This window comes from Amaranthus tricolor, chromosome 8, assembly GCF_026212465.1.
Source record: "Amaranthus tricolor cultivar Red isolate AtriRed21 chromosome 8, ASM2621246v1, whole genome shotgun sequence".
NCBI classification, from domain to species: domain Eukaryota; kingdom Viridiplantae; phylum Streptophyta; class Magnoliopsida; order Caryophyllales; family Amaranthaceae; genus Amaranthus; species Amaranthus tricolor.
This window is the reverse complement of record NC_080054.1, coordinates 17119170-17141635: the sequence shown is the minus strand read 5'-3', so window position 1 is coordinate 17141635 and position 22466 is coordinate 17119170. Positions and strand designations below refer to the sequence as shown.

General features: G+C 33.6%; 1 protein-coding gene across 1 annotated transcript; it reads right to left on the bottom strand.

Annotated features, from left to right (window-relative positions):
* Positions 1–4078: 4078 nt before the first annotated feature.
* Positions 4079–6019, bottom strand: LOC130820298 (probable LRR receptor-like serine/threonine-protein kinase At4g36180). Its single transcript, XM_057685619.1, has one exon. The coding sequence runs from the start codon at positions 5710–5712 to the stop codon at positions 4426–4428; it is 1287 nt and encodes a 428-aa protein (XP_057541602.1). The 5' UTR covers positions 5713–6019; the 3' UTR covers positions 4079–4425.
* Positions 6020–22466: the final 16447 nt, after the last annotated feature.

Sequence of the window (22466 nt, the reverse complement as noted above, 5' to 3'; positions counted from 1 at the left end):
CTATTATATGGACCAGTCTCATGGTGAAACAGTCTCATACAAGATGAGCTGAAATTATTAATAATTATTATTTAAAAAAAATATTAATTATAAAAAAGATCACCTTTAATTACGCTTTTGATCCATAGTTTTTAGATATACTAAGTACTCTCTATGTTCTTTAATGGAGTTCCCACAAGAAATGTTGACGAGAATCAAGAAAAATAAAATCTTTTAGATAGTAGAGATAATATTTTATTGAATAATAAATTTAATGGAGAAAAAGTGAGGATTATAAACAATAGAAAAATATTAAAAGAAAGTTAATGGAAAAAATGAGAACCCTAATTAATAAAAAAATATTTTTAAAAATTAGTGAGATATATGTGGAGGCTATAAGAAATATAAAAATATTAAAGTGAAGCTAATGGAAGATATATAGGAATTATAAGCATTATTAAAATATTAAAAATGAAGATTAATAAGGTTATTTTTATTCAAAATTTGTAATATATAAATAAAAAGTTTCTTTATAGAAATAACAATTAATGAAAACTTTTTTAAGTAACTGAGGAAATATTATTTAATGTTCATGTCGCTTATCTCAATAATTGAGATTTCCAAAACAAAGTACTGCGCTTGACAAGATCGTAACTAATGTTATTTGTTGTGACGTGGGAGCTAAATTCTACATCTCTATAATTTTATTTCTATTTGGAATATTTTATTTACTAACAGAAAAATTTAATTAATATTTTTAACACATATTTTGAAGATACAATATATTCATGTGAGATCTCGTCAGATTCATCTTAATGTATATTTTATTATTGTGTATCTTTTATAATTTTTTATTTTATATATTTAGAGATATTAATATTTAAAATTTATATTAAAAACTGAAAAAAAACAAATGGGAAAATAAAGTTCAATATTCAGCATATGCTTTCATTTGATTTGCATAATTATAGCGTGTTAATAAACAATTAACAAGCCGGGTGTCAAAATAAATAGTTGATGTTAAAGGAGTGGATGAATGTGATGAAAACAGAGAAAATAGTGCAATATAAGTGAGATAATTTAAGTGAGATAACTTAAAATTCGCTTGTTCGATTGTTTTTATAGGTTAGGTATGAGTATTTATATAGCCATTTCGATATAATTTATGTATACTCTTTAGTTTCAGTGAATTTGCGTTATTTTTTATTTTATTCGTTCCAATAAAATTATCTGATTTCACTTTTAGTTAATTCAACCACTTTTACCGTCTATATTTTCTCTATTATTTCAAAATACTCCACTACTTCAACTCATTAAACGCAACTCCTTAATTGCGGCACCAACTTTCTTGGACTAGTGGTCTTAATTTGCCGTATCAGTCGATTTCAAGTTAGGTGTTTCTGGTTGATTTAAATTCGGGTTTTTGGTACTTTTTTTTCAAGTAAACGTAAATTTAGTTTTTAAGTCGGGTCAAATCATGTTTTATCAGTGCTGATCATGAGATTTTAAGGGCCCAAGGAAAAATATAAATTAGAAAAAATTACCTAGAACAATCCAATCTTTTGCTGATTTTTCTGCAATGATTCCTACATACGATTAATCACGAATAATCCCAACTATAGGTGTGTATGCTAAGAATGCACCAAAATAACCTCTTACCTATAAAAGAAGTCATTTTGTATAAAAAAATTGTAAGGAAATTTACGTAATAACTCTGAGGTATTGGGTTTTCCACATGGTAACCAAAAGCTTTTTAAAAATCCACGCGATAACAATAAGGTTCACCAAATTCTTTCTCCATGACCTTTTTACATAGAAAAATTGAAAATGTTAATTACGAAGCTTAAATTATCCAGTTTAGTAATTCAATTCAAAAAAAACTATTTCCCCAATTAAACTCTCTCAACATAACATTTCCCCCATTTCCTTAAATCCATAAACCTATATCCCTAAATTTAAAACCAAATTCAATGAAACCTATCTAAAAAGATCACAAAATCAAGCTCTAAACTAGTGGTAGATGAAGGTCAACATTTCCAGCCCAATTTCGCATTGTTTACCCTAGATCAATAAAGGTTAGTAACTTTAATTTATTAGAATTTCAATGAACTGATGAATTTGCATTTGAATTTCAATGACTTGATGAATTTGCATACGAATTTTCTGATTCCCTATTTGCATGTCAAACTTCTTCTTTGTATGTGAATTTGTAATCGATTTGCTGTTGAAGTTTGTTTAAGTGATGAATTTGTAAGTGCGTTGTTTACCTAATTTTAAAAACCCTAATTTTGTTAAAAATAAGAATGTCTATTTGTTGTTGAATCATTTGGGTTATTTTTGATTATTGTTGTTAGCTTAATTGTTGAATTTTCATGTTTTGTTTTAGTTGTGTGAAAAAGTTCTTTTAAGGTTACAATATAGAGGACTTTCACTAGACATTAATGTTGATGATATTGATTTTCATGAAGGTTGAACTCTCCACCAACCCTAGTCAACTTCTTATCTCCAACCCATTTAATGAGATTGCAAAACATACATTTGTAGATTGTAGTACATACGACTAAGATTCGCTTCCAAATCTAAACTCTAGTCTCAGTTAATCTTTAGGGTGTGCAATTATATTTCCTTGCTCTACTCCAAACCACTTTATTGTTACTTCCAAACGAATTTGAAGAACTATTTCGAAAAATTAAAGTTCATTTTAAGCACAATGAAATCCTAAGTTGATAGTAGAAGAAGAATTGAAAAAAATTAGGGTTTGAATTTCGGGAAAAAAAAAGTGATTTGGAAGAAAGATGGTGGAAATCTAGGTTGCACTAAAACAGACACGGACATGACACGGGTACGGGAAAACGCCAACTTAAAAATGGCGAACACGTGGACACGAAAATGGTAATATAATAAATATATCAAATTAAAGATAATTTTACAATCTTTCATTTGATATATGTAAATAAACACTTTAAAAACATAAAACACACATAAAATGCAAATAAGTACCAAATAAACAACATGAGTATTTAAAAATAGTCATACAAACCAAATCAAAGAAAACCAAATAAATAGGTAAATTTAAGATTTAAAAATCAAGATTAACAAATAACACATTAACAATTTAACATTAACAAATAACAATTAACAAATATTCAAAGAGGATATACAAAAAAATCATGAACAACATTTCAACTTTTCAAAATTCAAATTACTAACACATGAACAATTTAACATTAACAAATAACAATTAACAAATATTCAAAGAGGATATACAAAAAAATCAAAAACAACATTTCAACTTTTCAAAATTCAAATTACAAACACTAAGATTAAGAATTTAAGATTAACAAATAACACATTAACAATTTAACCTTAACAAATAGCAATTAACAAATATTCAAAGAGGATATACAAAAAATCAAGAACAACATTTCAACTTTTATTTTTATTTTTTGTTTCAAAAAAACGTATCCTTGACTGCTTGTCGTGTCCATGCCGTGTCCGCGTGTCCGAAAAAATATTAAAATATTGGACACTTCATTTGGCGTGTCGGACACGGATTTTCGCGTGTCCGTGTCCGACACGTGTCCGACACGGGACACGCCAGTCTAGAGAAGTGTCCGTGTATTCTAGGTGGAAATAGAGTTTATGTTTCGGAAGAAATTTATAAAACTGATGGAATTTGATCTGGTGCAACGAATAAATAAGCGTACAATAAGTTTTAAGCTTTGTAATTAACATTTCCAAACTGAAAATTAATATAAGATTTGAGAAAATTTTTGAAAATTTACTTATAATTATAAACAAATTATTACATTATTTTACATTTTTTTCGGCATTTTATTTTAATTTATCTTTTCTTTAAAAAAATAGAATTTACGATAACAGGTCATCTAATTACCCAAGTTTGCTCTAGAAAAATACCCCATAGAATTAAAAATATTCATGATTAATCAATAAGTGAGATTATTATAAGTGAGATTATTCTAGAAAAATCTTGTAAAAATTAAATTATTCTAGGTAATTTCTAAAAAAAAAAAAAAAAAAAATTCAACACTTATAAAGTTTAATGTATGCAGCAATACATAATGTAAAATCCACTTAAATTTCGTACACCACATTTTAATTATTATAATTATATGAATTTATAATGAACCAATACACATTCTAATACAAACATTGTTAACTTTCTTAAAACAAAACAAATATAACTTAGCCTTGTGCAATTTAGAATTTGATGCTTTTTTCCAATTAAAAAAACAAATAAATACATATGAAAAAAATATTCACTAAAGTTTACAAAACAAAAATTCTGCTATCCAAACATCCCAACCAAAAGTAGTCTTTGTTATAATGAGATTGTTTTGGTATTTTTACCACTCTCATTATATGTTTTTCAATATGCTTTTAATATTAATTATTTCCTAATTACATTCATTATTATAATATTATTCAAGGAATTCCAATACTATTCCTACACTCCTCTGAAGACTTTTGATCACCACCTTGGCAAAAAAATAGGGTATCCGGGCACACCAACAAACAATTATCCGCCAAATTAATATGGATCGAACCAGGCTCCAGCCTCATTAATGGGTCGGGTATGGGCCCAAACAAGAAATTACCGCCCAATAATAGTCTCTCAAATGGGGCCATACCCGGCCCAGGCCAAACTGTTTTCAATGCAAATTGGGTCGGAATTAGGCCCATCAATTTATTATTTTCCAGCGTTAAAGCTGATAATTTCGGCATTAGGCCCAAAAATAATGGTAGAAGACCACTCAATTGATTATTACTAAGATCAATCGCTATTAACCCTGACTCAGTACTACCGAGTCCACTCGGTACTTCAATTGAAGTAAAATCATTGTTGGAAAGAGAAAGCTGTTGAAGAATCGGGTGAGTGAACAGACTCGCTGGGACTGACCCACTGAGTTGGTTAAAACTCAGGTCTAAGACTTGTAAAAATGGCAATTTTGTAACGATTTCATGCTTCAAATTCCCACTTAAATCATTGTTCCTCATTGAAATCTCTACCAATGAAGCAGGAAAATTAGTTGGAACTTTCCCAGAGATTTTATTTTCACTACAATCCATAAAACTCAGTGTACTGAGTCGACTCAGATCAGGAAAATCGCCACTGAGTTGATTCCCCTGAATTTCTAACCTCTTCAAATCGATGAACCCAGAAAAGCTCTTTGGGATGGGACCCACTAAAGCATTATTATCCAAAACGAGTTCTTCTAGGTTAGTGAGTTTACCCACTGAGTCAGGGATTGCACCAGAGAGCGAGTTACGAGAAAGAATGAGTTTAGTTAAGCGAGTTAAGTTTGACAAAGAAGCAGGTATAGGCCCAGAAAAGTTATTCCCAGTAAGGTCAAGAGAACGTAAAAATGGAAGGTTCCAAGAAACAGAAGAAAGAGAAGCTGAGTAACTCGCCTGGTCAAGACCGAGTTCAGTAACTCGGCTGATATAATGGTTACCCCAAACGACGTCTTCACAGGTAAAGCCACAAGTAAACTTATCAGAGAAGAGATTATCACAAGGGTCAACTGAAAAATCCCAAGAACTAATACAGGAACCAGGACTCAGTGAGTCAGGAACGATACCTTGTTTGATTTGCTTCAAAACGTGAACATCTGTCCAGTAAGTTTTGGAAACTGCATTGTTGAAAAGGGTTGAAATGGTGAAGAGAAATATAGTAAAGGATAAGAAAATGTTGGGAAGATTATAAGCCATTGATCCGGGAAATGATCAAATGAAGATTGATGGAAATGGAGCTAGCTAGATTTTTTTTTTTTTTTTTTTCTGAGAATGGTGAAAAGGAAATAGAAATGAGGTCATAAATTATTAATATTATTATTTGAATAAAAGAAAAGGAGAGTTGGGAAAATAAAAGAGACAAGAGTGGGGATTGAATACTGAGCAGCATCACGGGTGTTGTCAGAAGAAAGGAGCGGAGGACAGAGAGAGATCAATGCTGACTGATGAAAGAAGGTGATGAGTGTGGAAACTGGAAACAAGTTGAGTGCGTGTCAATGGACATACAAAACTTGGTTGACATGTGTGACTTCTTTTATGTACTCTTCCCAGTAGTATGAAGTACTTTCTTCTTTTTATTATATTTGTCATATTTAATTATTTATATATTTTAATGTGATCATTTTAATCCTTTATATATATATATATATATATATATATATATATAATTATATATATTTAAAAATTGCAAGAGCTTCATGTTATAAAAGTATGCAATTAGAGGATTCAAATAAGATTTTATGTGCCTATTCTCGAAGTATTGGTTAAATTTCCAAAAATTATGTGAAAATGTGAGCAAGCACTAGTGGAAAAAACCTCGTTTGCTGCGGTTTTTTTGCCATTATTTGCTGCGGTTTTGGCCCCCAGCAATAGTGATAGCAGCAAATGTCCTACTTTAAATACTGCGGTTCAAAACTGCAGCAAATAAGGGCATTATTTGCTGCGGTCAGGGGGAAAAACCGCAGCAATAAGTGTGGCATTATTTGCTGCGGTCAGGCTTAAAACCGCAGCAATAAGTCTCTTTTTTTTTTCTTTTTCCGTTTAATCCTTATAATAATGCAATAATATTACAATGTAATAACAGTGATTAATCCAATGATAATCACAGATAATCAACATTAATCTCTTTGTAATAATAAACTCTAGCTCGTATATATATATATAATATAATATGTACGTACATATATATATATACATTAAATAAACTATAAAAAATAATCAATACTAATTACAATTTATCAAGGACAAATATTAGCAAGATACACGACAATCTTGTCTTTTAATTCGCGCATCTCTTCACTTCTCAAAGCGCGTGTTTCCCTCGGAATGTCGTTTAAAACCTATATTATAATATTAAAATAAAAGCTATTAATATAGAAACATTTAGATTTTACCAATAATATATTTAATTAAGAACGTAACAAATACTTACGGCATCTATATTTTCGACTCCAAATTCCTTCACGGAATTTATAATGTCATCCATAAACTTCAGCGCGTAGTAGCCGCAGTCAACGGAAGAAGAAGGTTGTTGAAAGCACTAAGAGAAAATAGAAGTTAGTGTCAAAAACGGTTAAAAACGCATAAAATCGCAACTTAACACATAAATTCTAGAATATGACTATGATTTTCAATTCTAACAACTTCTACACAATAATATATACCAAATAGTGTTGTGTGCCAAGTTTCGTGCTAAACAAACAAAGTTTGAGCTACTTTACGCGCGGAATTGACAAAAACGCTTAAAAACGCATAAAATCGCAACTTAACTTCTAATTTCTAGCATATGACTATTATTATCAATTCTAACCATTTCAACACAATAATATATGCCAAATAGTGTCGTGTGCCAAGTTTCGTGCATAACAAACAAAGTTTGAGTACTTTACGCGCGAAATTGACAAAAACGCATAAAATCGCAACTTAACTTCTAATTTCTAGCATATGACTATTATTATCAATTATAACCATTTCAACACAATAATATATGCCAATATAGTGTTGTGTGCCAAGTTTCGTGCATAACAAATCATGTTTGACCTACTTTACGCGCGAAATTGACAAAAACGCTTAAAAACCCATAAAATCGCAACTTAACTTCTAATTTCTAGCATATGACTATTATTATCAAGTATAACCATTTCAACACAATAATATATGCCAAATAGTGTTGTGTGCCAAGTTTCGTGCATAACAAACCATGTTTGACCTACTTTACGCGCGAAATTGACAAAAACGCTTAAAAACGCATAAAATCGCAACTTAACTTCTAATTTCTAGCATATGACTATTATTATCAAGTCTAACCATTTCAACACAATAATATATGCCAAATAGTGTTGTGTGCCAAGTTTCGTGCATAACAAACCATGTTTGACCTACTTTACGCGCGAAATTGACAAATAAAAACGCGAAATTGACAGCATCAAACTAGTGACCAGACCACCTTGCACGACACGTGGAGACCAAACCTATGCATCCAGGACCTAGGCTAAAGTGGAAATGGAATCTTGGTACTTGGATCTAGCTATCAAGGTCCTAAAACCATTCTAACAATCCCCGTGGACTCCTAGAAGCTGAGCCGAAGGAGGGCTGGTCGACAGTTTGCTAGATCAGAATTTTGTTTAAGTGTTTGTGGTTGTTTCGTGTTCTTTTCATGATCATTTGTAGTTTTTGACGGTGTCATTAATCAAAGCTTACGCACAACATTAATCCTTGCATAACCAAGGCCTTAATCAGCCCTGGTTTCGCATCAAAACCAAGTTTGAGTACTTTACGCGCAAAATTGACAAAAACGCTTAAAAACGCATAAAATCGCAACTTAACTTCTAATTTCTAGCATATGAATATTATTATCAATTCTAACCATTTCAACACAATAATATATGCCAAATAGTGTTGTGTGCCAAGTTTCGTGCATAACAAACCATGTTTGACCTACTTTACGCGCGAAATTCACAAAAACGCTTAAAAACGCATAAAATCGCAACTTAACTTCTAATTTCTAGCATATGACTATTATTATCAATTCTAACCATTTCAACACAATAATATATGCCAAATAGTGTTGTGTGCCAAGTTTCGTGCATAACAAACCATGTTTGACCTACTTTACGCGCGAAATTGACAAAAACGCTTAAAAACGCATAAAATCGCAACTTAACTTCTAATTTCTAGCATATGACTATTATTATCAATTCTAACCATTTCAACACAATAATATATGCCAAATAGTGTTGTGTGCCAAGTTTCGTGCATAACAAACCATGTTTGACCTACTTTACGCGCGAAATTGACAAAAACGCTTAAAAACCCATAAAATCGAATTTGTGTACCTTTCTTGCTATCCATTTTGGAAATGTGGCTCTGGATGTAGATCCCATTTGTCCACGCACTCTTTTCTTTGCGCTGAAACGCATGGGAAAAGTAATACCATTTATATATATATATATATAACACTTAATTAAATCAACAATGCTTTGAATCTTGTGTTGCGAGGTGGGTTGTTAGGTTTTTGTAATGAGTCGAAGACGTGCACGGTGTTCGTTAAAGGACATATGATCAAAAGTATCCAATGCAAACTACAAACACAAATTTAAAATCAACAAATTAGAGATTAGGTGACTTTAAAAATCAAAAGATAAGTTCAATTTCAAAAATAAAACTTACTCTTCCCAATATGGAGCCAGAATGAATGTGTGTTTAGATGCAAGGGAATTAGTCAAAGCAGTCTCAATGTATGCTCTGACGACATCTGGATCATTTCTACATTTACTACCCGAAATCGTCTCCGGACAAAACCATCCAATTTTTATTGGAGGTTCGCAAGAATTTACCTCCTCGTAAACCGCACTAAACTCACAAATAAGAGAATTTTGTTAGTAATTCGGTCATTAAAACAATTAAACAACAATGCCTAACTTGTAAGATAATGAACATCACCTCATGTAGACATGGAAAAGAGCTACGTTCAGCATCTCTCCTCTCAAAAATTGCCCGATGTCACTAGGACCAATAATTACATACGGGTCTTCTGAAAAGCAGTATTGCTCCTTCAGCAGGGGCAACATGATTGGGTCCTCCTCACTTATGCGAGATGCACAATAATGCAGCCATTTGCAATCTTGAGAGAGATCTTTTAGCTCCTCATCAGTCAAAATTGGAGTGCTTGGCATCGACTTTGACCCAGTCGACACCTTTGCTGAGGAACCGACCTCTCTACAAGATCCCTTTGGACTCTTTTGCTATTTCAATTTATACAATTAAATTAGTGTGAGCATGCAATTAAAAAATAAAAATAAATAAGGTACAAATGATTCTTACCATGTTAGTGAATCGGACCCAAGCATATGGCCATGTGACAAAACTACCTAGGGCGTCTGATAGTTTCTCAAGGCTCCATGCTGGCATTGGAATTGGGAGTGAGAAATCTTCAAACCCCTTTACAATAGTCTCCACGGCCACACTGATGTGGCCACTTGTAACAGGCACCGAATGCACTGTTTGGCCCTCTTTATTTGGCTGTGCCATACCATATGCAACCTCAGTTAAGTCGCCATCACTAGCAACACCTAACTGAGGCAGCAAAAGAGAACAAGGAGTCGCCTCCTGAAAATTGTGTCGTTTAGTATAATAAGCATCATAATAAAATTTTAATTACGCGATGCAATTTAAATTAATAAGTGCTTATATATTTAAAAACTATGTATCTGCAGCACTGGCACCGGAGTTGGCTCCGGATTTTGAGCAACGGGGGTATTAGTAAAGAGTTGGGGTGCTACGGGGGTAATGGGCTCGGGTGTTGGCTCGACCAAAGCGTTAGAATCCCCATGTTGACTTCCCTGATCCTCGACAATCAGGTTTGCCAAGTCCACAATGGGTGCACCCATCTTTTGCAACACGGTGGCCACCTTCGCGAGAACGTCCTTCGTAATCTCCGCTCGGAGGGTTGCTGCTTCTTCCCACAGTGCCCTTCAGGATTGAGTAGCAACACACTCTTTGCCGAATGCCTTCTGTAACCCCACGCGGACGCCTCCTTTTCCGACTACCCGCCCACTGTGGTCTTTCCCTAAGACCATATGCAATGCGTCAACATTGCCTTTTGGGGTGAACTCCCCCGTAGCTTCTTTTTCCTTCCAGCCATCTGTTCAAATAAAAAGTGATATATATAGTAATTAGTATAAGTACATCAAAGCCAAAGAATACAAAACAAATGAAGAATATACTTAATAATTTCAAAACTCACCACAGCATCAGCAACCTTCTTCGTTCCCGGATCATTAATGGTAAATTTACCACTTGCATCTCGGGAATGAAGCCCGCAATACCAATCACGCACCCGATCTCCAGCAAGAGTATGTACGGATGCGGAGGTAGTCGTAGATGAGGGTGTGGATGAACTTTGATTGGGGTATAAACCCGCATTCACCCACTCTTTTCGGACCTCATCGTACGTTTTCTAGCCTAAGCGATGGTAAAACTTCCTTTTGCTTGCAGAATCAGAAGCTTTACCACGCTTTTCCTAATTAATCAATAGAAATCGAATGTCATGTATTAGTTTAATGACTGAATCAAAAGAAGTAAATTCAAATTGGTAAACTATAATATAATATGAAATACTTACAACTTCTATGGGAGTTGTTCTTTTGGCAACAAAGGCCTCCCAATCCCTCTTCGATATGTGACCCCATATTTCGTAGGGCATCTTTGAAGGTGCTAGCTCTCCACCTTCGTTTCCCGTTTTGACCTTTTTGGTCGTACGGGCACGGGTCTTCGTAATCCAGCCAGTTACTAGCTTGGATTTGAAATCTCTGAATCTTTCAGCAACAGCTGAAAGAAACACATTCTTCTTATCCTCATCGCTCTCGATGTGGAAAAGATTCTACAAAAAAAATTTATATTTGTTACTGTCAATTAAATTAATTTTAAAATGAAACTAAATGAGTAAAAATAGTAAAGTTGCTTACCACAGTATCATTCCATAGAGAGATTTTCAAACCCTCTGGAACCTCGTTCCATGCGTGCAATATGGAAATCTTGCGGATACATAGGCCCACTTGTTTTCCATATTGCCTACGCCATTTTCTGCAGGGTTGACCCAGTGCATTGTATTCCAAATGCATTGGTTCCATGACTTTGAGGTTTTTCGTAGGACCTCGCCATCCATTGGTGGGGCGTCTTCAGTCTCAAAATCATTGTCTAGAGGTGGAGCGTCTTCAGCCATACGCTCGAATCTCACAATTTGGTCCTCTTCACTGTGGTAACTACGATGCTCATTATCCGAGGTCTCAATCTCGGGGACAATTTCGTCTCTGAATAGATGCATTATATATCAGTACCTGAAAGAGTATGAATAGAAATATATTAGAACATAAGCTAAGTAATATTAAGAATATGACTATGATTTACAATTCTAATACGTACGTTCAACACAATAATATATAACAAATAAGTGTTCTGTGCAAAGTTTCATGCAAAACAAACCAAGTGCCAAAAAAACTTTTAAAAGCTTTAAATTCATACCTTGTGAATCACTTAATTCAAATGTATTCCTTCCGTGTGATCTACACGCATATAACCAACATCTACATCATCTACATCATCTTGATCCACTGATATTGGATTGATAAAGGGAGGGGAGTCTTCAAAAGCTTCATATTCTTCCTCATCCTCAACATCACCTATACCAAGAATGCTTCTTTTTCCCGGTACAACAATAGACCATTTTTTATCAGACGGGTCTACAATGTAGAATACTTGCTTGGCTTTTGTGGCTAGTATGAATGGCTCCTCACTATCACGCAAACGAGCTAAGTCTACAAGAGTGAATCCACAAGGGTCGTCATTTTTTATGCATCGTCGATTATTATCTACCCACTTACATTTGAAAAGACCAATATTGAAAGTAGAGTAGTCAAGCTCCCATATTTCATGTACCCGCCCGTAGTATACCAATTTAGCATCAACCGGCGCTTGATCCTTCGCACTCGCGTAAAATATAGATGACGCCAAAATAGAAACCCCACTATTCTGTAGATACGATAACTTCTTGTCTTGACCCTCAGTCCAAAATGTGAAGCCATTGACATCGTAACCCTCATATTTGTTGACATCATCACGAGGACCAAAAGCTAACCACTTAACAATTTCGGATACACCCTTGAGTTCTTCGCATATTACTCGATTATGAAACCAATTAATAAACGTCTTGTTATGCAACTGCATCAATGCCCTATCCCCTTTAGAAGGATGTTTTGCGCGCAATATATATGAAAATGCTCACTCAAAAAAGGATGAACTTCCGGAATATGATGCAACACATACAAGTGTGCTTGTAGAAGGCTTTCTCGAGGAGGTGTGACCGATTTGGAGCCAATTGTTCCTTTTCCCTCAAGCCTTCCTTCATGTCTAGAGGTGGGAAGTCCAATAGGCTTTGCCATGGCCAAATACTCGGCTATAAAGTTACTAATCTCATTGCTCACATTGCCTTGAATCATACTCCCCTCGGGTTGTGCTGGATTCCTCACCTTGTTTTGTAAAACACCCATGTGTCTTTCAAAAGAATAACACCACCTTAAAAAAACTGGACCCAAAAGTTTGATCTCACGAACGAGATGGACAATAAGATGAACCATTATGTCAAAGAAAGAAGGTGGAAAATACATCTCAAACTTGCATAAAGTTACAATCACGTCGAGTTGAAGTGCATCAAGTTTAAAGGGATCAAGAACTTTACTACAAATTGTGTTGAAGAACGAACATAGCTCGGTAATAGCATATCTCACATGTTTTGGCAGTATTCCACGGATTGCAATTGGTAAGAACACTTGCATCATTACATGGCAATCGTGAGATTTCATGCTTCCCAACTTCAGCTCACCATTTAGGCTAACAAATCTCTTCATGTTGGATGAGTACCCAGACGGAACCTTAATGCCATACAAACACTCACAAAATGCCCGCTTCTCTGCTTTGGACAATGTGTAGCAAGCTGGAGGCAAATAAACTTTGTCATTAAGCATCTTCTTCTTACTGCCACCAACTTCATCATCAGCTCTATTTCTTTTCTTACTCACCTTAACATGTGCCCACAACTCCGGACGAAGACCCTTACATTCAAACCAATCTCGCACGGCCCTAACATCTTTTGTCTTACCCGGAATCTTCATGAGAGTCCCGAGTATGGCATCGCATACATTTTTCTCTATATGCATAACGTCAAGACAATGCCTAACTTGTAGATCTCTCCAATATGGAAGCTTCCAAAAGATTGATTCTTTTTTCCATAATCGGCCTTCACCTCCTTGCACTTGCCCCGTTTTACCAAATATAGTCTCAACTCCCTTAACCTGTTCATAAACCTCATAACCGGTCAACGGTCGACGAGCTACACGGTCCTCAACCTCCCCATTGAACAACTTCTTCTTCTTACGATATTGGTGGTCTCGTGGGAGGAACTTTCGATGGTGCATGAATACGTGTTTGCACTTAGGAATCCACGTGGATTCCATGTCATCGATACATATCGGGCATGCTTTCTTCCCTTTGTTCTTATACCCCGATAAGTTGCCATATGTCGGAAAATCATTAACGGTGCATAAAAGCATTGCACGCAAGGTGAACTCCTCATTAGCATATGCATCAAACACTGAAACGCCTTCATCCCACATCTTTCTCAAATCCTCAACGAGAGGTGCAAGATACACATCTATGTCATTGCCAGGTTGTTTAGGACCCGAGATAAGAAGCGAAAGCATTATGTACTTACGCTTCATACACAACCAAGGTGGCAAATTATAGATCACTAAAAGTACCAGCCAAGTACTATGTTGAGAACTAAGATTGCCGAACGGGTTCATTCCATCCGTACACAGTCCGAGCCTTAAATTACGAACCTCATCCCCAAAAGTCTTATGCAACCTATCAATACTCTTCCACTCCGGAGAATCAGATGGATGTGTGAGCAAGTGACCTTTCTTCACCCTATCTGCATGCCACCTCAAATTTAATGCATCTTTCTTTATAGAAAACAAGCGCTTGAATCTAGGTATTATTGGAAGATACCACAATACCTTAGCCGGGGGCCCTTTAGCATCCCGAGCCCCTTTACGCTTGTAGCGCGATAACCCACACCTAGGACACTCTTCTAAGTTCTCATTTTCATTCCGATACAACACACAATCATTCGGACACGCATGAATCTTCTGGTACTCTAAGCCGAAAGGACACATGAGCTTTTTGGCATAATATGTCGACTTTGGAAGTTCATTTCCCTCAGGAAGCATCTCACCTAACGCTTCTAATAACATTGTGAAACTAGCGTCACTCCAATTGAACTTTGACTTAATGTTGAAAATTGTCAACACTGCTGTTAGTTTGGTGAACTTTGTAAATCCAGGGTACAAAGGCTTTTGAGAAGCCTCTGTCAACAAGTCAAAAACACGAGGACGTTTTCCTAACTCATCCTCGACTCCCTCCATCATCTCATCAACACGATCCATATCCTCATCGACATTCTCTTCATCTGTCTCATACCCATCAACATGATCTACTACATCCTCATTGACATCGGCCACATTATTGACGTCCTCAACAACACTTTTCTCTTTGTAAACTCCCTCCTCACCATGCCAAACCCAAACATGATATTGAGGCCTAAACCCACGTCGAAGTATGTGCTCCCTAAGGATATCAACACTATCTACCTTTGATACATTGCCACAACTGACACATGGGCAATAAAAACCAACTCCCCCCGTCCTAACTTGATGTTCAACCGCAATACTACAAAATTCTAATATGCCATCAATAAATTCCGACGATTCAATGCTTCCATACATCCAAGAACGATCGTTTGTCATCCTAATTAGTGTGATTAATTGATTCAAAACAAACTTAATACACAACTTTTAAACATATATACTTATTTATAATAAACATATTTACTAAATATGCTAATAATTAATTAACAAACCACAAACCACAATATAAATAATAAACAACAAACCACATTCCTAAAAACATATTTACTCTAACTTTTCCAAGTGAAAATCAAGATGGTGAGAAGCTCACTAACTTAACCTTAAACAAATCACAATACATTTCATAGTCTACTTATCATTAACAAAGTTCAAGTTGCACTAATATATCGTTCATTCCCTCGACCCTTTTAATTCTACGATGATCACAAGTGGGTAGTTCTCTAACACAACTATAACCAATTCACAATACATGCCATAGTCTATCTAGTAAGTAGTATCTATCATCTAAACGTAATTCACAATACATGCCATATATATATATATATATATATATATATATATATGTATATATATATATATGTATATATATATATATGTATATATATATGTATATATATATATATATGTATATGTATATATATATATATATGTATATATATATATATGTATATATATATGTATATATATATATATATATATATATATATATATATATATATATATATATATATATATATATATATATATATATATATATATATATATGTGTGTGTGTGTGTGTGTGTGTAATATATATAGATATATATGGAACTGGTGGCACATTCTTTTTCTTTTCTTTTCTTTTTTTTTATATCTTTAACTAACTATTATTTAAAAACAAATTTCCTTTTCATTTCTCATGCCCATTTATATTTTTTTCATCAAGATTGGATAAATGATATTTTATATGCAATCCTATCTCTAAAATAAGATGACCATATCATACAGATCATTTAGCCCATATCATACATATCATACAGACCATACCTATCTCTAAACGATATTTTCATTTCTTTGTTTTGATCATGATCTACATTAGAACAAAGCAACAAGAACAGAAGGGTTTTGACATTAAATGCGACCAGCAACAAGAACAAAGCAATGCGACCAGCAACAAGAACAGTAAGCAACAATGAGATATTTCAATGCTTATTGAAATTAAAAAGAGAAATACTACCTTAATTCGTGAGTTTTGAAGATGAACAAGCAAATGCCTTTGGTTTCAAACAACGGTTTTGAAGAATGCGCACACAGTAGAACAAGCAAACGTTTGTTCTGGGTTCGTTTGTGAATGAAAATGAAGATGAACACGTACAGTAAGCAAACGTTTGATTGAGAGAACAAAGCAGCAGTAGCAAACGTATGGGTTTTGAGAGAACAAAGAATGGGTATTCGTTTGAGAGAACAAAAAAGGCAGCAGTAGTTTAATCGTTTTTGAGAGAACAAAAGGGTTTTGTGAGGGTTTATTGTGAAATAAAAGAAACTGATAATCGATAATGGCGGGTTTTCTTAAAATTCCAAAGGTTATTTGCTGCGGTTCAAAGGAAACCGGAGCAATTTTGTTAATTTTGAAGGTTTATTTGCTGCGGTTCATGAAAAACCGGAGCAATTAACAAATTTCCAAAGAGCTATTTGCTGCGGTTCGGCCTTAACCGCAGCAATTAATGAGTTTTGAAGGCTATTTGCTGCGGTCCTGGGGTTAACCGCAACACTTATAGTTTTTTTTTTTCTTATTAATTTTCCTCTTTATTGCTGCGAATATAAATAAACCGCAGCAAATGATGAGCAGCAAATACGTTTTTTTCCACTAGTGAAGGTTTCGAAGCAAGGTTGCACAGGGAGAAAAAAGGTTTATGGGCTGGTGAAAATTTTTATTCGTGTGCAAAATGAAGAGGTAGAGGTAGATGAAGACTTTTATCAAGGTCAATGAGTTCTTTTAATTATAAAAGTTAAAGGTACTATTTGAATAAGTTAAACGGAAAAGGAATTTATCTGTTGTAACCGATGTTTTGCAATAAAGGTGCATTCGCAACAAAAGTTGTACAATGATTAGATTATTTAAAAAATTTTAAAATGTGGGAATATTAGCAAATAATGGGCAATAAGGTGGATTATTCAGAATAATTTTTCCTAAATTTACTAAATTAATTACGAAGTCGCTAACAACGACCATTATAAAGAAGTATAAAATAATGAGTAAGTGCAAATAATTGCCCTTATCATTTACTTATTTCATCTTTCTTATCAATTAAGATGTCTAGTGAGTAGTTTAAAATCTAGAGTAGAGAAATCGATCCTAATTTTTGTATGGGATAATGTTATAAGATTAATTGAATTAAAATAAATTTATGATCAAATCACTAGTGGAAAAAAACGTATCTGTTGCGTGTCATTTGCTGCGGTTTTCTTTAGATGCAGCAATAAAATAGCAAAAAAAAAAGGAGAAAAAAAATATACTACAATGCTGCGGTTTGCTGTAGCTTGCAGCATATAAGCACACAAATGCTGAGGTTTTCCTTAGCCCAGAGTATATAAGCACACAAATGCTGCGATTTTTGCAGCCCGCAGCAGATAGCATGTATCATTTTACTTCTGAGAAATTTAAAACTCGCGTTTCAACGTTCATTTTGCTCAAAACCCTCATATACTGTTGTATTCTCCTTAAACCCACGACTCTCTTGTTTTTCAAGTTCTTCAAAAATTTCTTGAAAAATCCACGAAAATCTGTTCAAGTTCTTCAAAAACCCACGACTCTACTGTGTTCTTGTCTTCAATCTGTTCAAGTTCTCCAAACCCCACGACTATTACGACTCTACTGTGTTCTTCGTCATTTTGCTTAAACTCTACTGTTACGACATTTGCTTCTTCCTGCTTCTTCTTCCTCATAAACCCACAACATAAGCTTTCTTCATTTGCCCTCTTCTTTATTTGCTTATAAACTCATGACATAAGCACGACATTTGAAGGCCACGAATTTGCTTCCTTATATACTCTGTTCTTCATAAACCCACGAATTTCTTATTTAAGCTTTCAAAACCCATAAATTTTTCTTCATATACCCAAAACTCTACTCTCTTTAAGGTAATTTTCACAAATTAACAGTGTTTTTTATGTTTCTTTTTACTTATGTTTGGAAAAAATGGTTATGTGTAGTAATTTTGTTTTTCTTATTTCATTGTAGGTGACATTGTGATTGTTTTTCATCTACATACACAATGTAATTTCTAGTGATGCTAATTTTTATTGTTTTTCATATTTTTAGGGTTTTGGGAGTTTGACATTATTATTTATATTTTGTATAATGAGTTTGATATTTTTCAAAGTTATGTTATTAATTTGTTAATTATTTTGATTTATATGTATTTTGTTAAAAATGTGGTTTACATATGTTTTTAATTTTTAGAATTAGAATATACATATTATTAAGGTTAAATGATTTTATTTTATTATTTATATTTTGAATATGATTTTATTTATAATGTAGTGATTACATTGCAGTATGAAGTATAGAATATATGTTTGGTTATATAGAATTAGAATATGAAGTATGAAAGATGAAGTATACAATGTTAATTATTCTAAGTGATTTTATTTTAGAACACAATGTAGTGCTTATATTTTTAGGGTTAAATTTATTTGGTATAAATAAGTATATATGTGTATTAATTTTGTTTTGATTTAATTAATCACACTAATTAGGATGACAAAAGATCATTCTTGGATGTGTCGAAGCATTGAATCATCAGAATTCATTGATGGCATATTAGAATTTTGTAGTATTGCGGTTGAATATCAAGTTAGGACGGGGGGAGTTGGTTTTTATTGCCCATGTGTCACTTGTGGCATTGTATCACAGGTAGATAGTGTTCATATCCTTAGGGAGCACATACTTCGACGTGGGTTAGGCCTCAATATCATGTTTGGGTTTGGCATGGTGAGGGGGGAGTTTACAAAGAGAAAATTTTTATTGAGGACGTCAATAATGTGTCGATGTCAATGAGGATGTAGTAGATCATGTTGATGGGTATAAGACAGATGAAGAGAATGTCGATGAGGATGTGGATCGTATTGATGAGATGATGGAGGAAGTCGAGGATGAGTTAAGAAAACGTCTCGTGTTTTTGACTTGTTGACATAGGCTTCTCAAAAGCCTTTGTACCCTAGATGTACAAAGTTCACCAAACTAACAGCAGTGTTGACAATTTTCAACATTAAGTCAAAGTTCAATTGGAGTGATGCTAGTTTCACAATGTTACTAGAAGCGTTAGGTGAGATGCTTCCTGAGGGAAATGAACTTCCAAAGTCGACATATTATGCCAAAAAGCTCATGTGACCTTTCGGTTTAGAGTACCAGAAGATTCATGTGTGTCCGAATGATTGTGTATTGTATCGGAATGAAAACGACAACTTAGAAAAGTGTCCTAGGTGTGGCTTATTGCGCTACAAGCGTAAAGAGCCCTCGGCAAAGGTATTTTGGTATCTTCCAATAATACCTAGATTTAAGCACTTGTTTTTTCATAAAGAAAGATGCGTTAAATTTGAGGTGGCATGCAGATAGGGTGAAGAAAGATCACTTGCTCACACATCCATTGTCACTTGCTGACACATCCATCTGATTCTCCGGAGTAGAAGAGTATTGATAGGTTGCATAAGAGCTTTGGGGATGAGGTTCGTAATTTAAGGCTTGGACTGTGTATGGATGGAATGAACCCATTCGACAATCTTAGTTCTCAACATAGTACTTGGCCGGTACTGTTAGTGATCTATAATTTGCCACCTTGGTTGTGTATGAAGTAGCTCAAACTTGGTTTGTTTTGCACGAAACTTGGCACACAACACTATTTGATATATATTATTGTGTTAAAGTGGTTAAAATTGAAAATTATAGTTATATGCTAGAAATTACGCGTTAAATTGCGATTTTATGGGTTTTTAAGCTTTTTTAATACTTTCGCGCAAAAAGTAAAAACTTGGTTTGTTTTGCATGAAACTTGGCACACAACACTATTTGGTGTATATTATTGTGTTGAAGTGGTTAGAATTGAAAATCATAGTCATATGCTAGAAATTACGTGTTAAGTTGCAATTTTATGGGTTTTTAAGTGTTTTTGGCACTTTCGTGCATAAAGTAGCTCAAACTTGGTTTGTTTTGCACGAAACTTGGCACACATCGTTATTTGGTATATATTATTGTGTTGAAGTGGTTAGAATTGAAAATCATAGTCATATGCTAGAAATTACGTGTTAAGTTGTGATTTTATGGGTTTAAGCTTTTTTGGCACTAACATCTATTTTCTCTTAGTGCTTTCGACAAGATTATAATACCGTTGATTACGGCTACTACACTCTCAAATACATGGACGATATCTTACAATCCGTGAAGGAGGTTGGAGTTGAAAACATAAATGCCGTAAGTATTTGTTACGTTCTTAAATTATAATATATATTATATATTTACTATTATTGGTAAAATCTAATTTTTATTTATCTTTTAATTTTATATTATATTATAGGTTTTATACGACATTCCAAGAGAAACACGCCCTTTGAGAGATGAGGAAACGCGCGCATTGAAAGACAAGATTGCCGTGTATCTTGCTAATTTTTTGTTCTTGGTAAATAATGTAATTAGTTTAGATTTAGTACTTTAATTTGTATATGTACATATTATTATATTTACGATCGAGAGTTTACAAAGAGATTATTGGTGATAGTTGGTGATTATCATTGGATTATTTGATTAATTATTGTTTATTACATTGTACATTATTGGATTATTTATTAGTATTAAACGAAAAACGCAAAAGAAAAAGAATAATATATATGCTGCGGGCCTCCCTAAAACCGTAAAATATGGTGTAAGACTATATGCTGCGGTTTTGAGGAGGCCCGCAGCATATAGTCTTACACTATATGCTGCGGTTTTGGGAAGGTCCGCATCATATAGTGCACTTTTCTACTGCAGTTTTAAACTGCAACATTTAAAATAAGCCATTTGCTGCTATCATAATGCTTGGGGCCAAAACCGCAGCATATTATGGTCAAAAAACCTCAGCAAATGAGATTTTTTTCACTAGTGAATCTATGCTTAATGAGCCTAGAATTAAATAGCTTTATCAAACTTTTAATAATACTAAAATTTGAGATTATGAGTAATTTAAGATTGACGTGGATTTAGGTTAAATTCCTATTAGTTTAGTCAATAAAATAGAAGTTTCAGTTTCAAAACTAATAAGGTCCTAGAAAAATATTAATCAATATAGCAAAAGTTTGAGATTAATTAGATCACTTTTAGTCCTATATATGCAAATAAAAATCCCTTTTTATATAAGTAGGAAAGTAATTGATCGAATTTCATACTAAAATTAAGTGATTCCCTTAGATTGTTTTTATTATTGTTTTAAACCAAAAATTATTGTTTAGTCTATTTGAATAGCATATTTTAGTATCTTAGTTCTTCAATAATAATAATAATAATGTTAGATACAAAATTTACATATATTTTTATTGAATCGATATGTTAACTATATGTTTACGGTGCGCTTACGATTTAAAAAAAATCAACCATCATGGTTAATATTGTGAAAATTCATATACCATACCGAACTAAAATAGTTTGGTCGGATTCTATTTGAGAGCTTAAATAATTTAAAAACAACAATTTGTCAATTAATCAAACTTATGTGTCAAATCACATTAAAATGAACCATATTCAATCTAAACAATAAAAATATCAATGCCTTAATCTAATTATCACCATATCCAATGTATTCGATCCGTTCCTAAGAATTATGATTAAGGTTTGAGAAGAAAAGAGAGACAACAATTCATAAACATAAAGAGATATACAACCAAAAAGTCCTTCAGTTCAAAAAAAACCAAAAAAAAAAAAATCCAAATTTAACCATAAATACTCATTTTACAACACAAGCTTTACCCTTAATATAATAAAATCCATAACCCCAACAATATAGAAATGTAGCCAAAGGCCCACAATATAGATAAATCTTTATTTGTTAGAAAAACCCGCACCACTAAATAATTCTATTTCAAAATTATAATCATTTAAGCAAATATCACACCAACCATTTTCAACCTCATGTTATGCATTGATAAAAATAGTGGATGTACTTTTATGATGTGCCATTTTAC

Bases quoted from the DNA above. Each gene is read 5' to 3' on its own strand.
- LOC130820298 (XM_057685619.1), bottom strand. From the start codon at position 5,712: ATGGCTTATAATCTTCCCAACATTTTCTTATCCTTTACTATATTTCTC.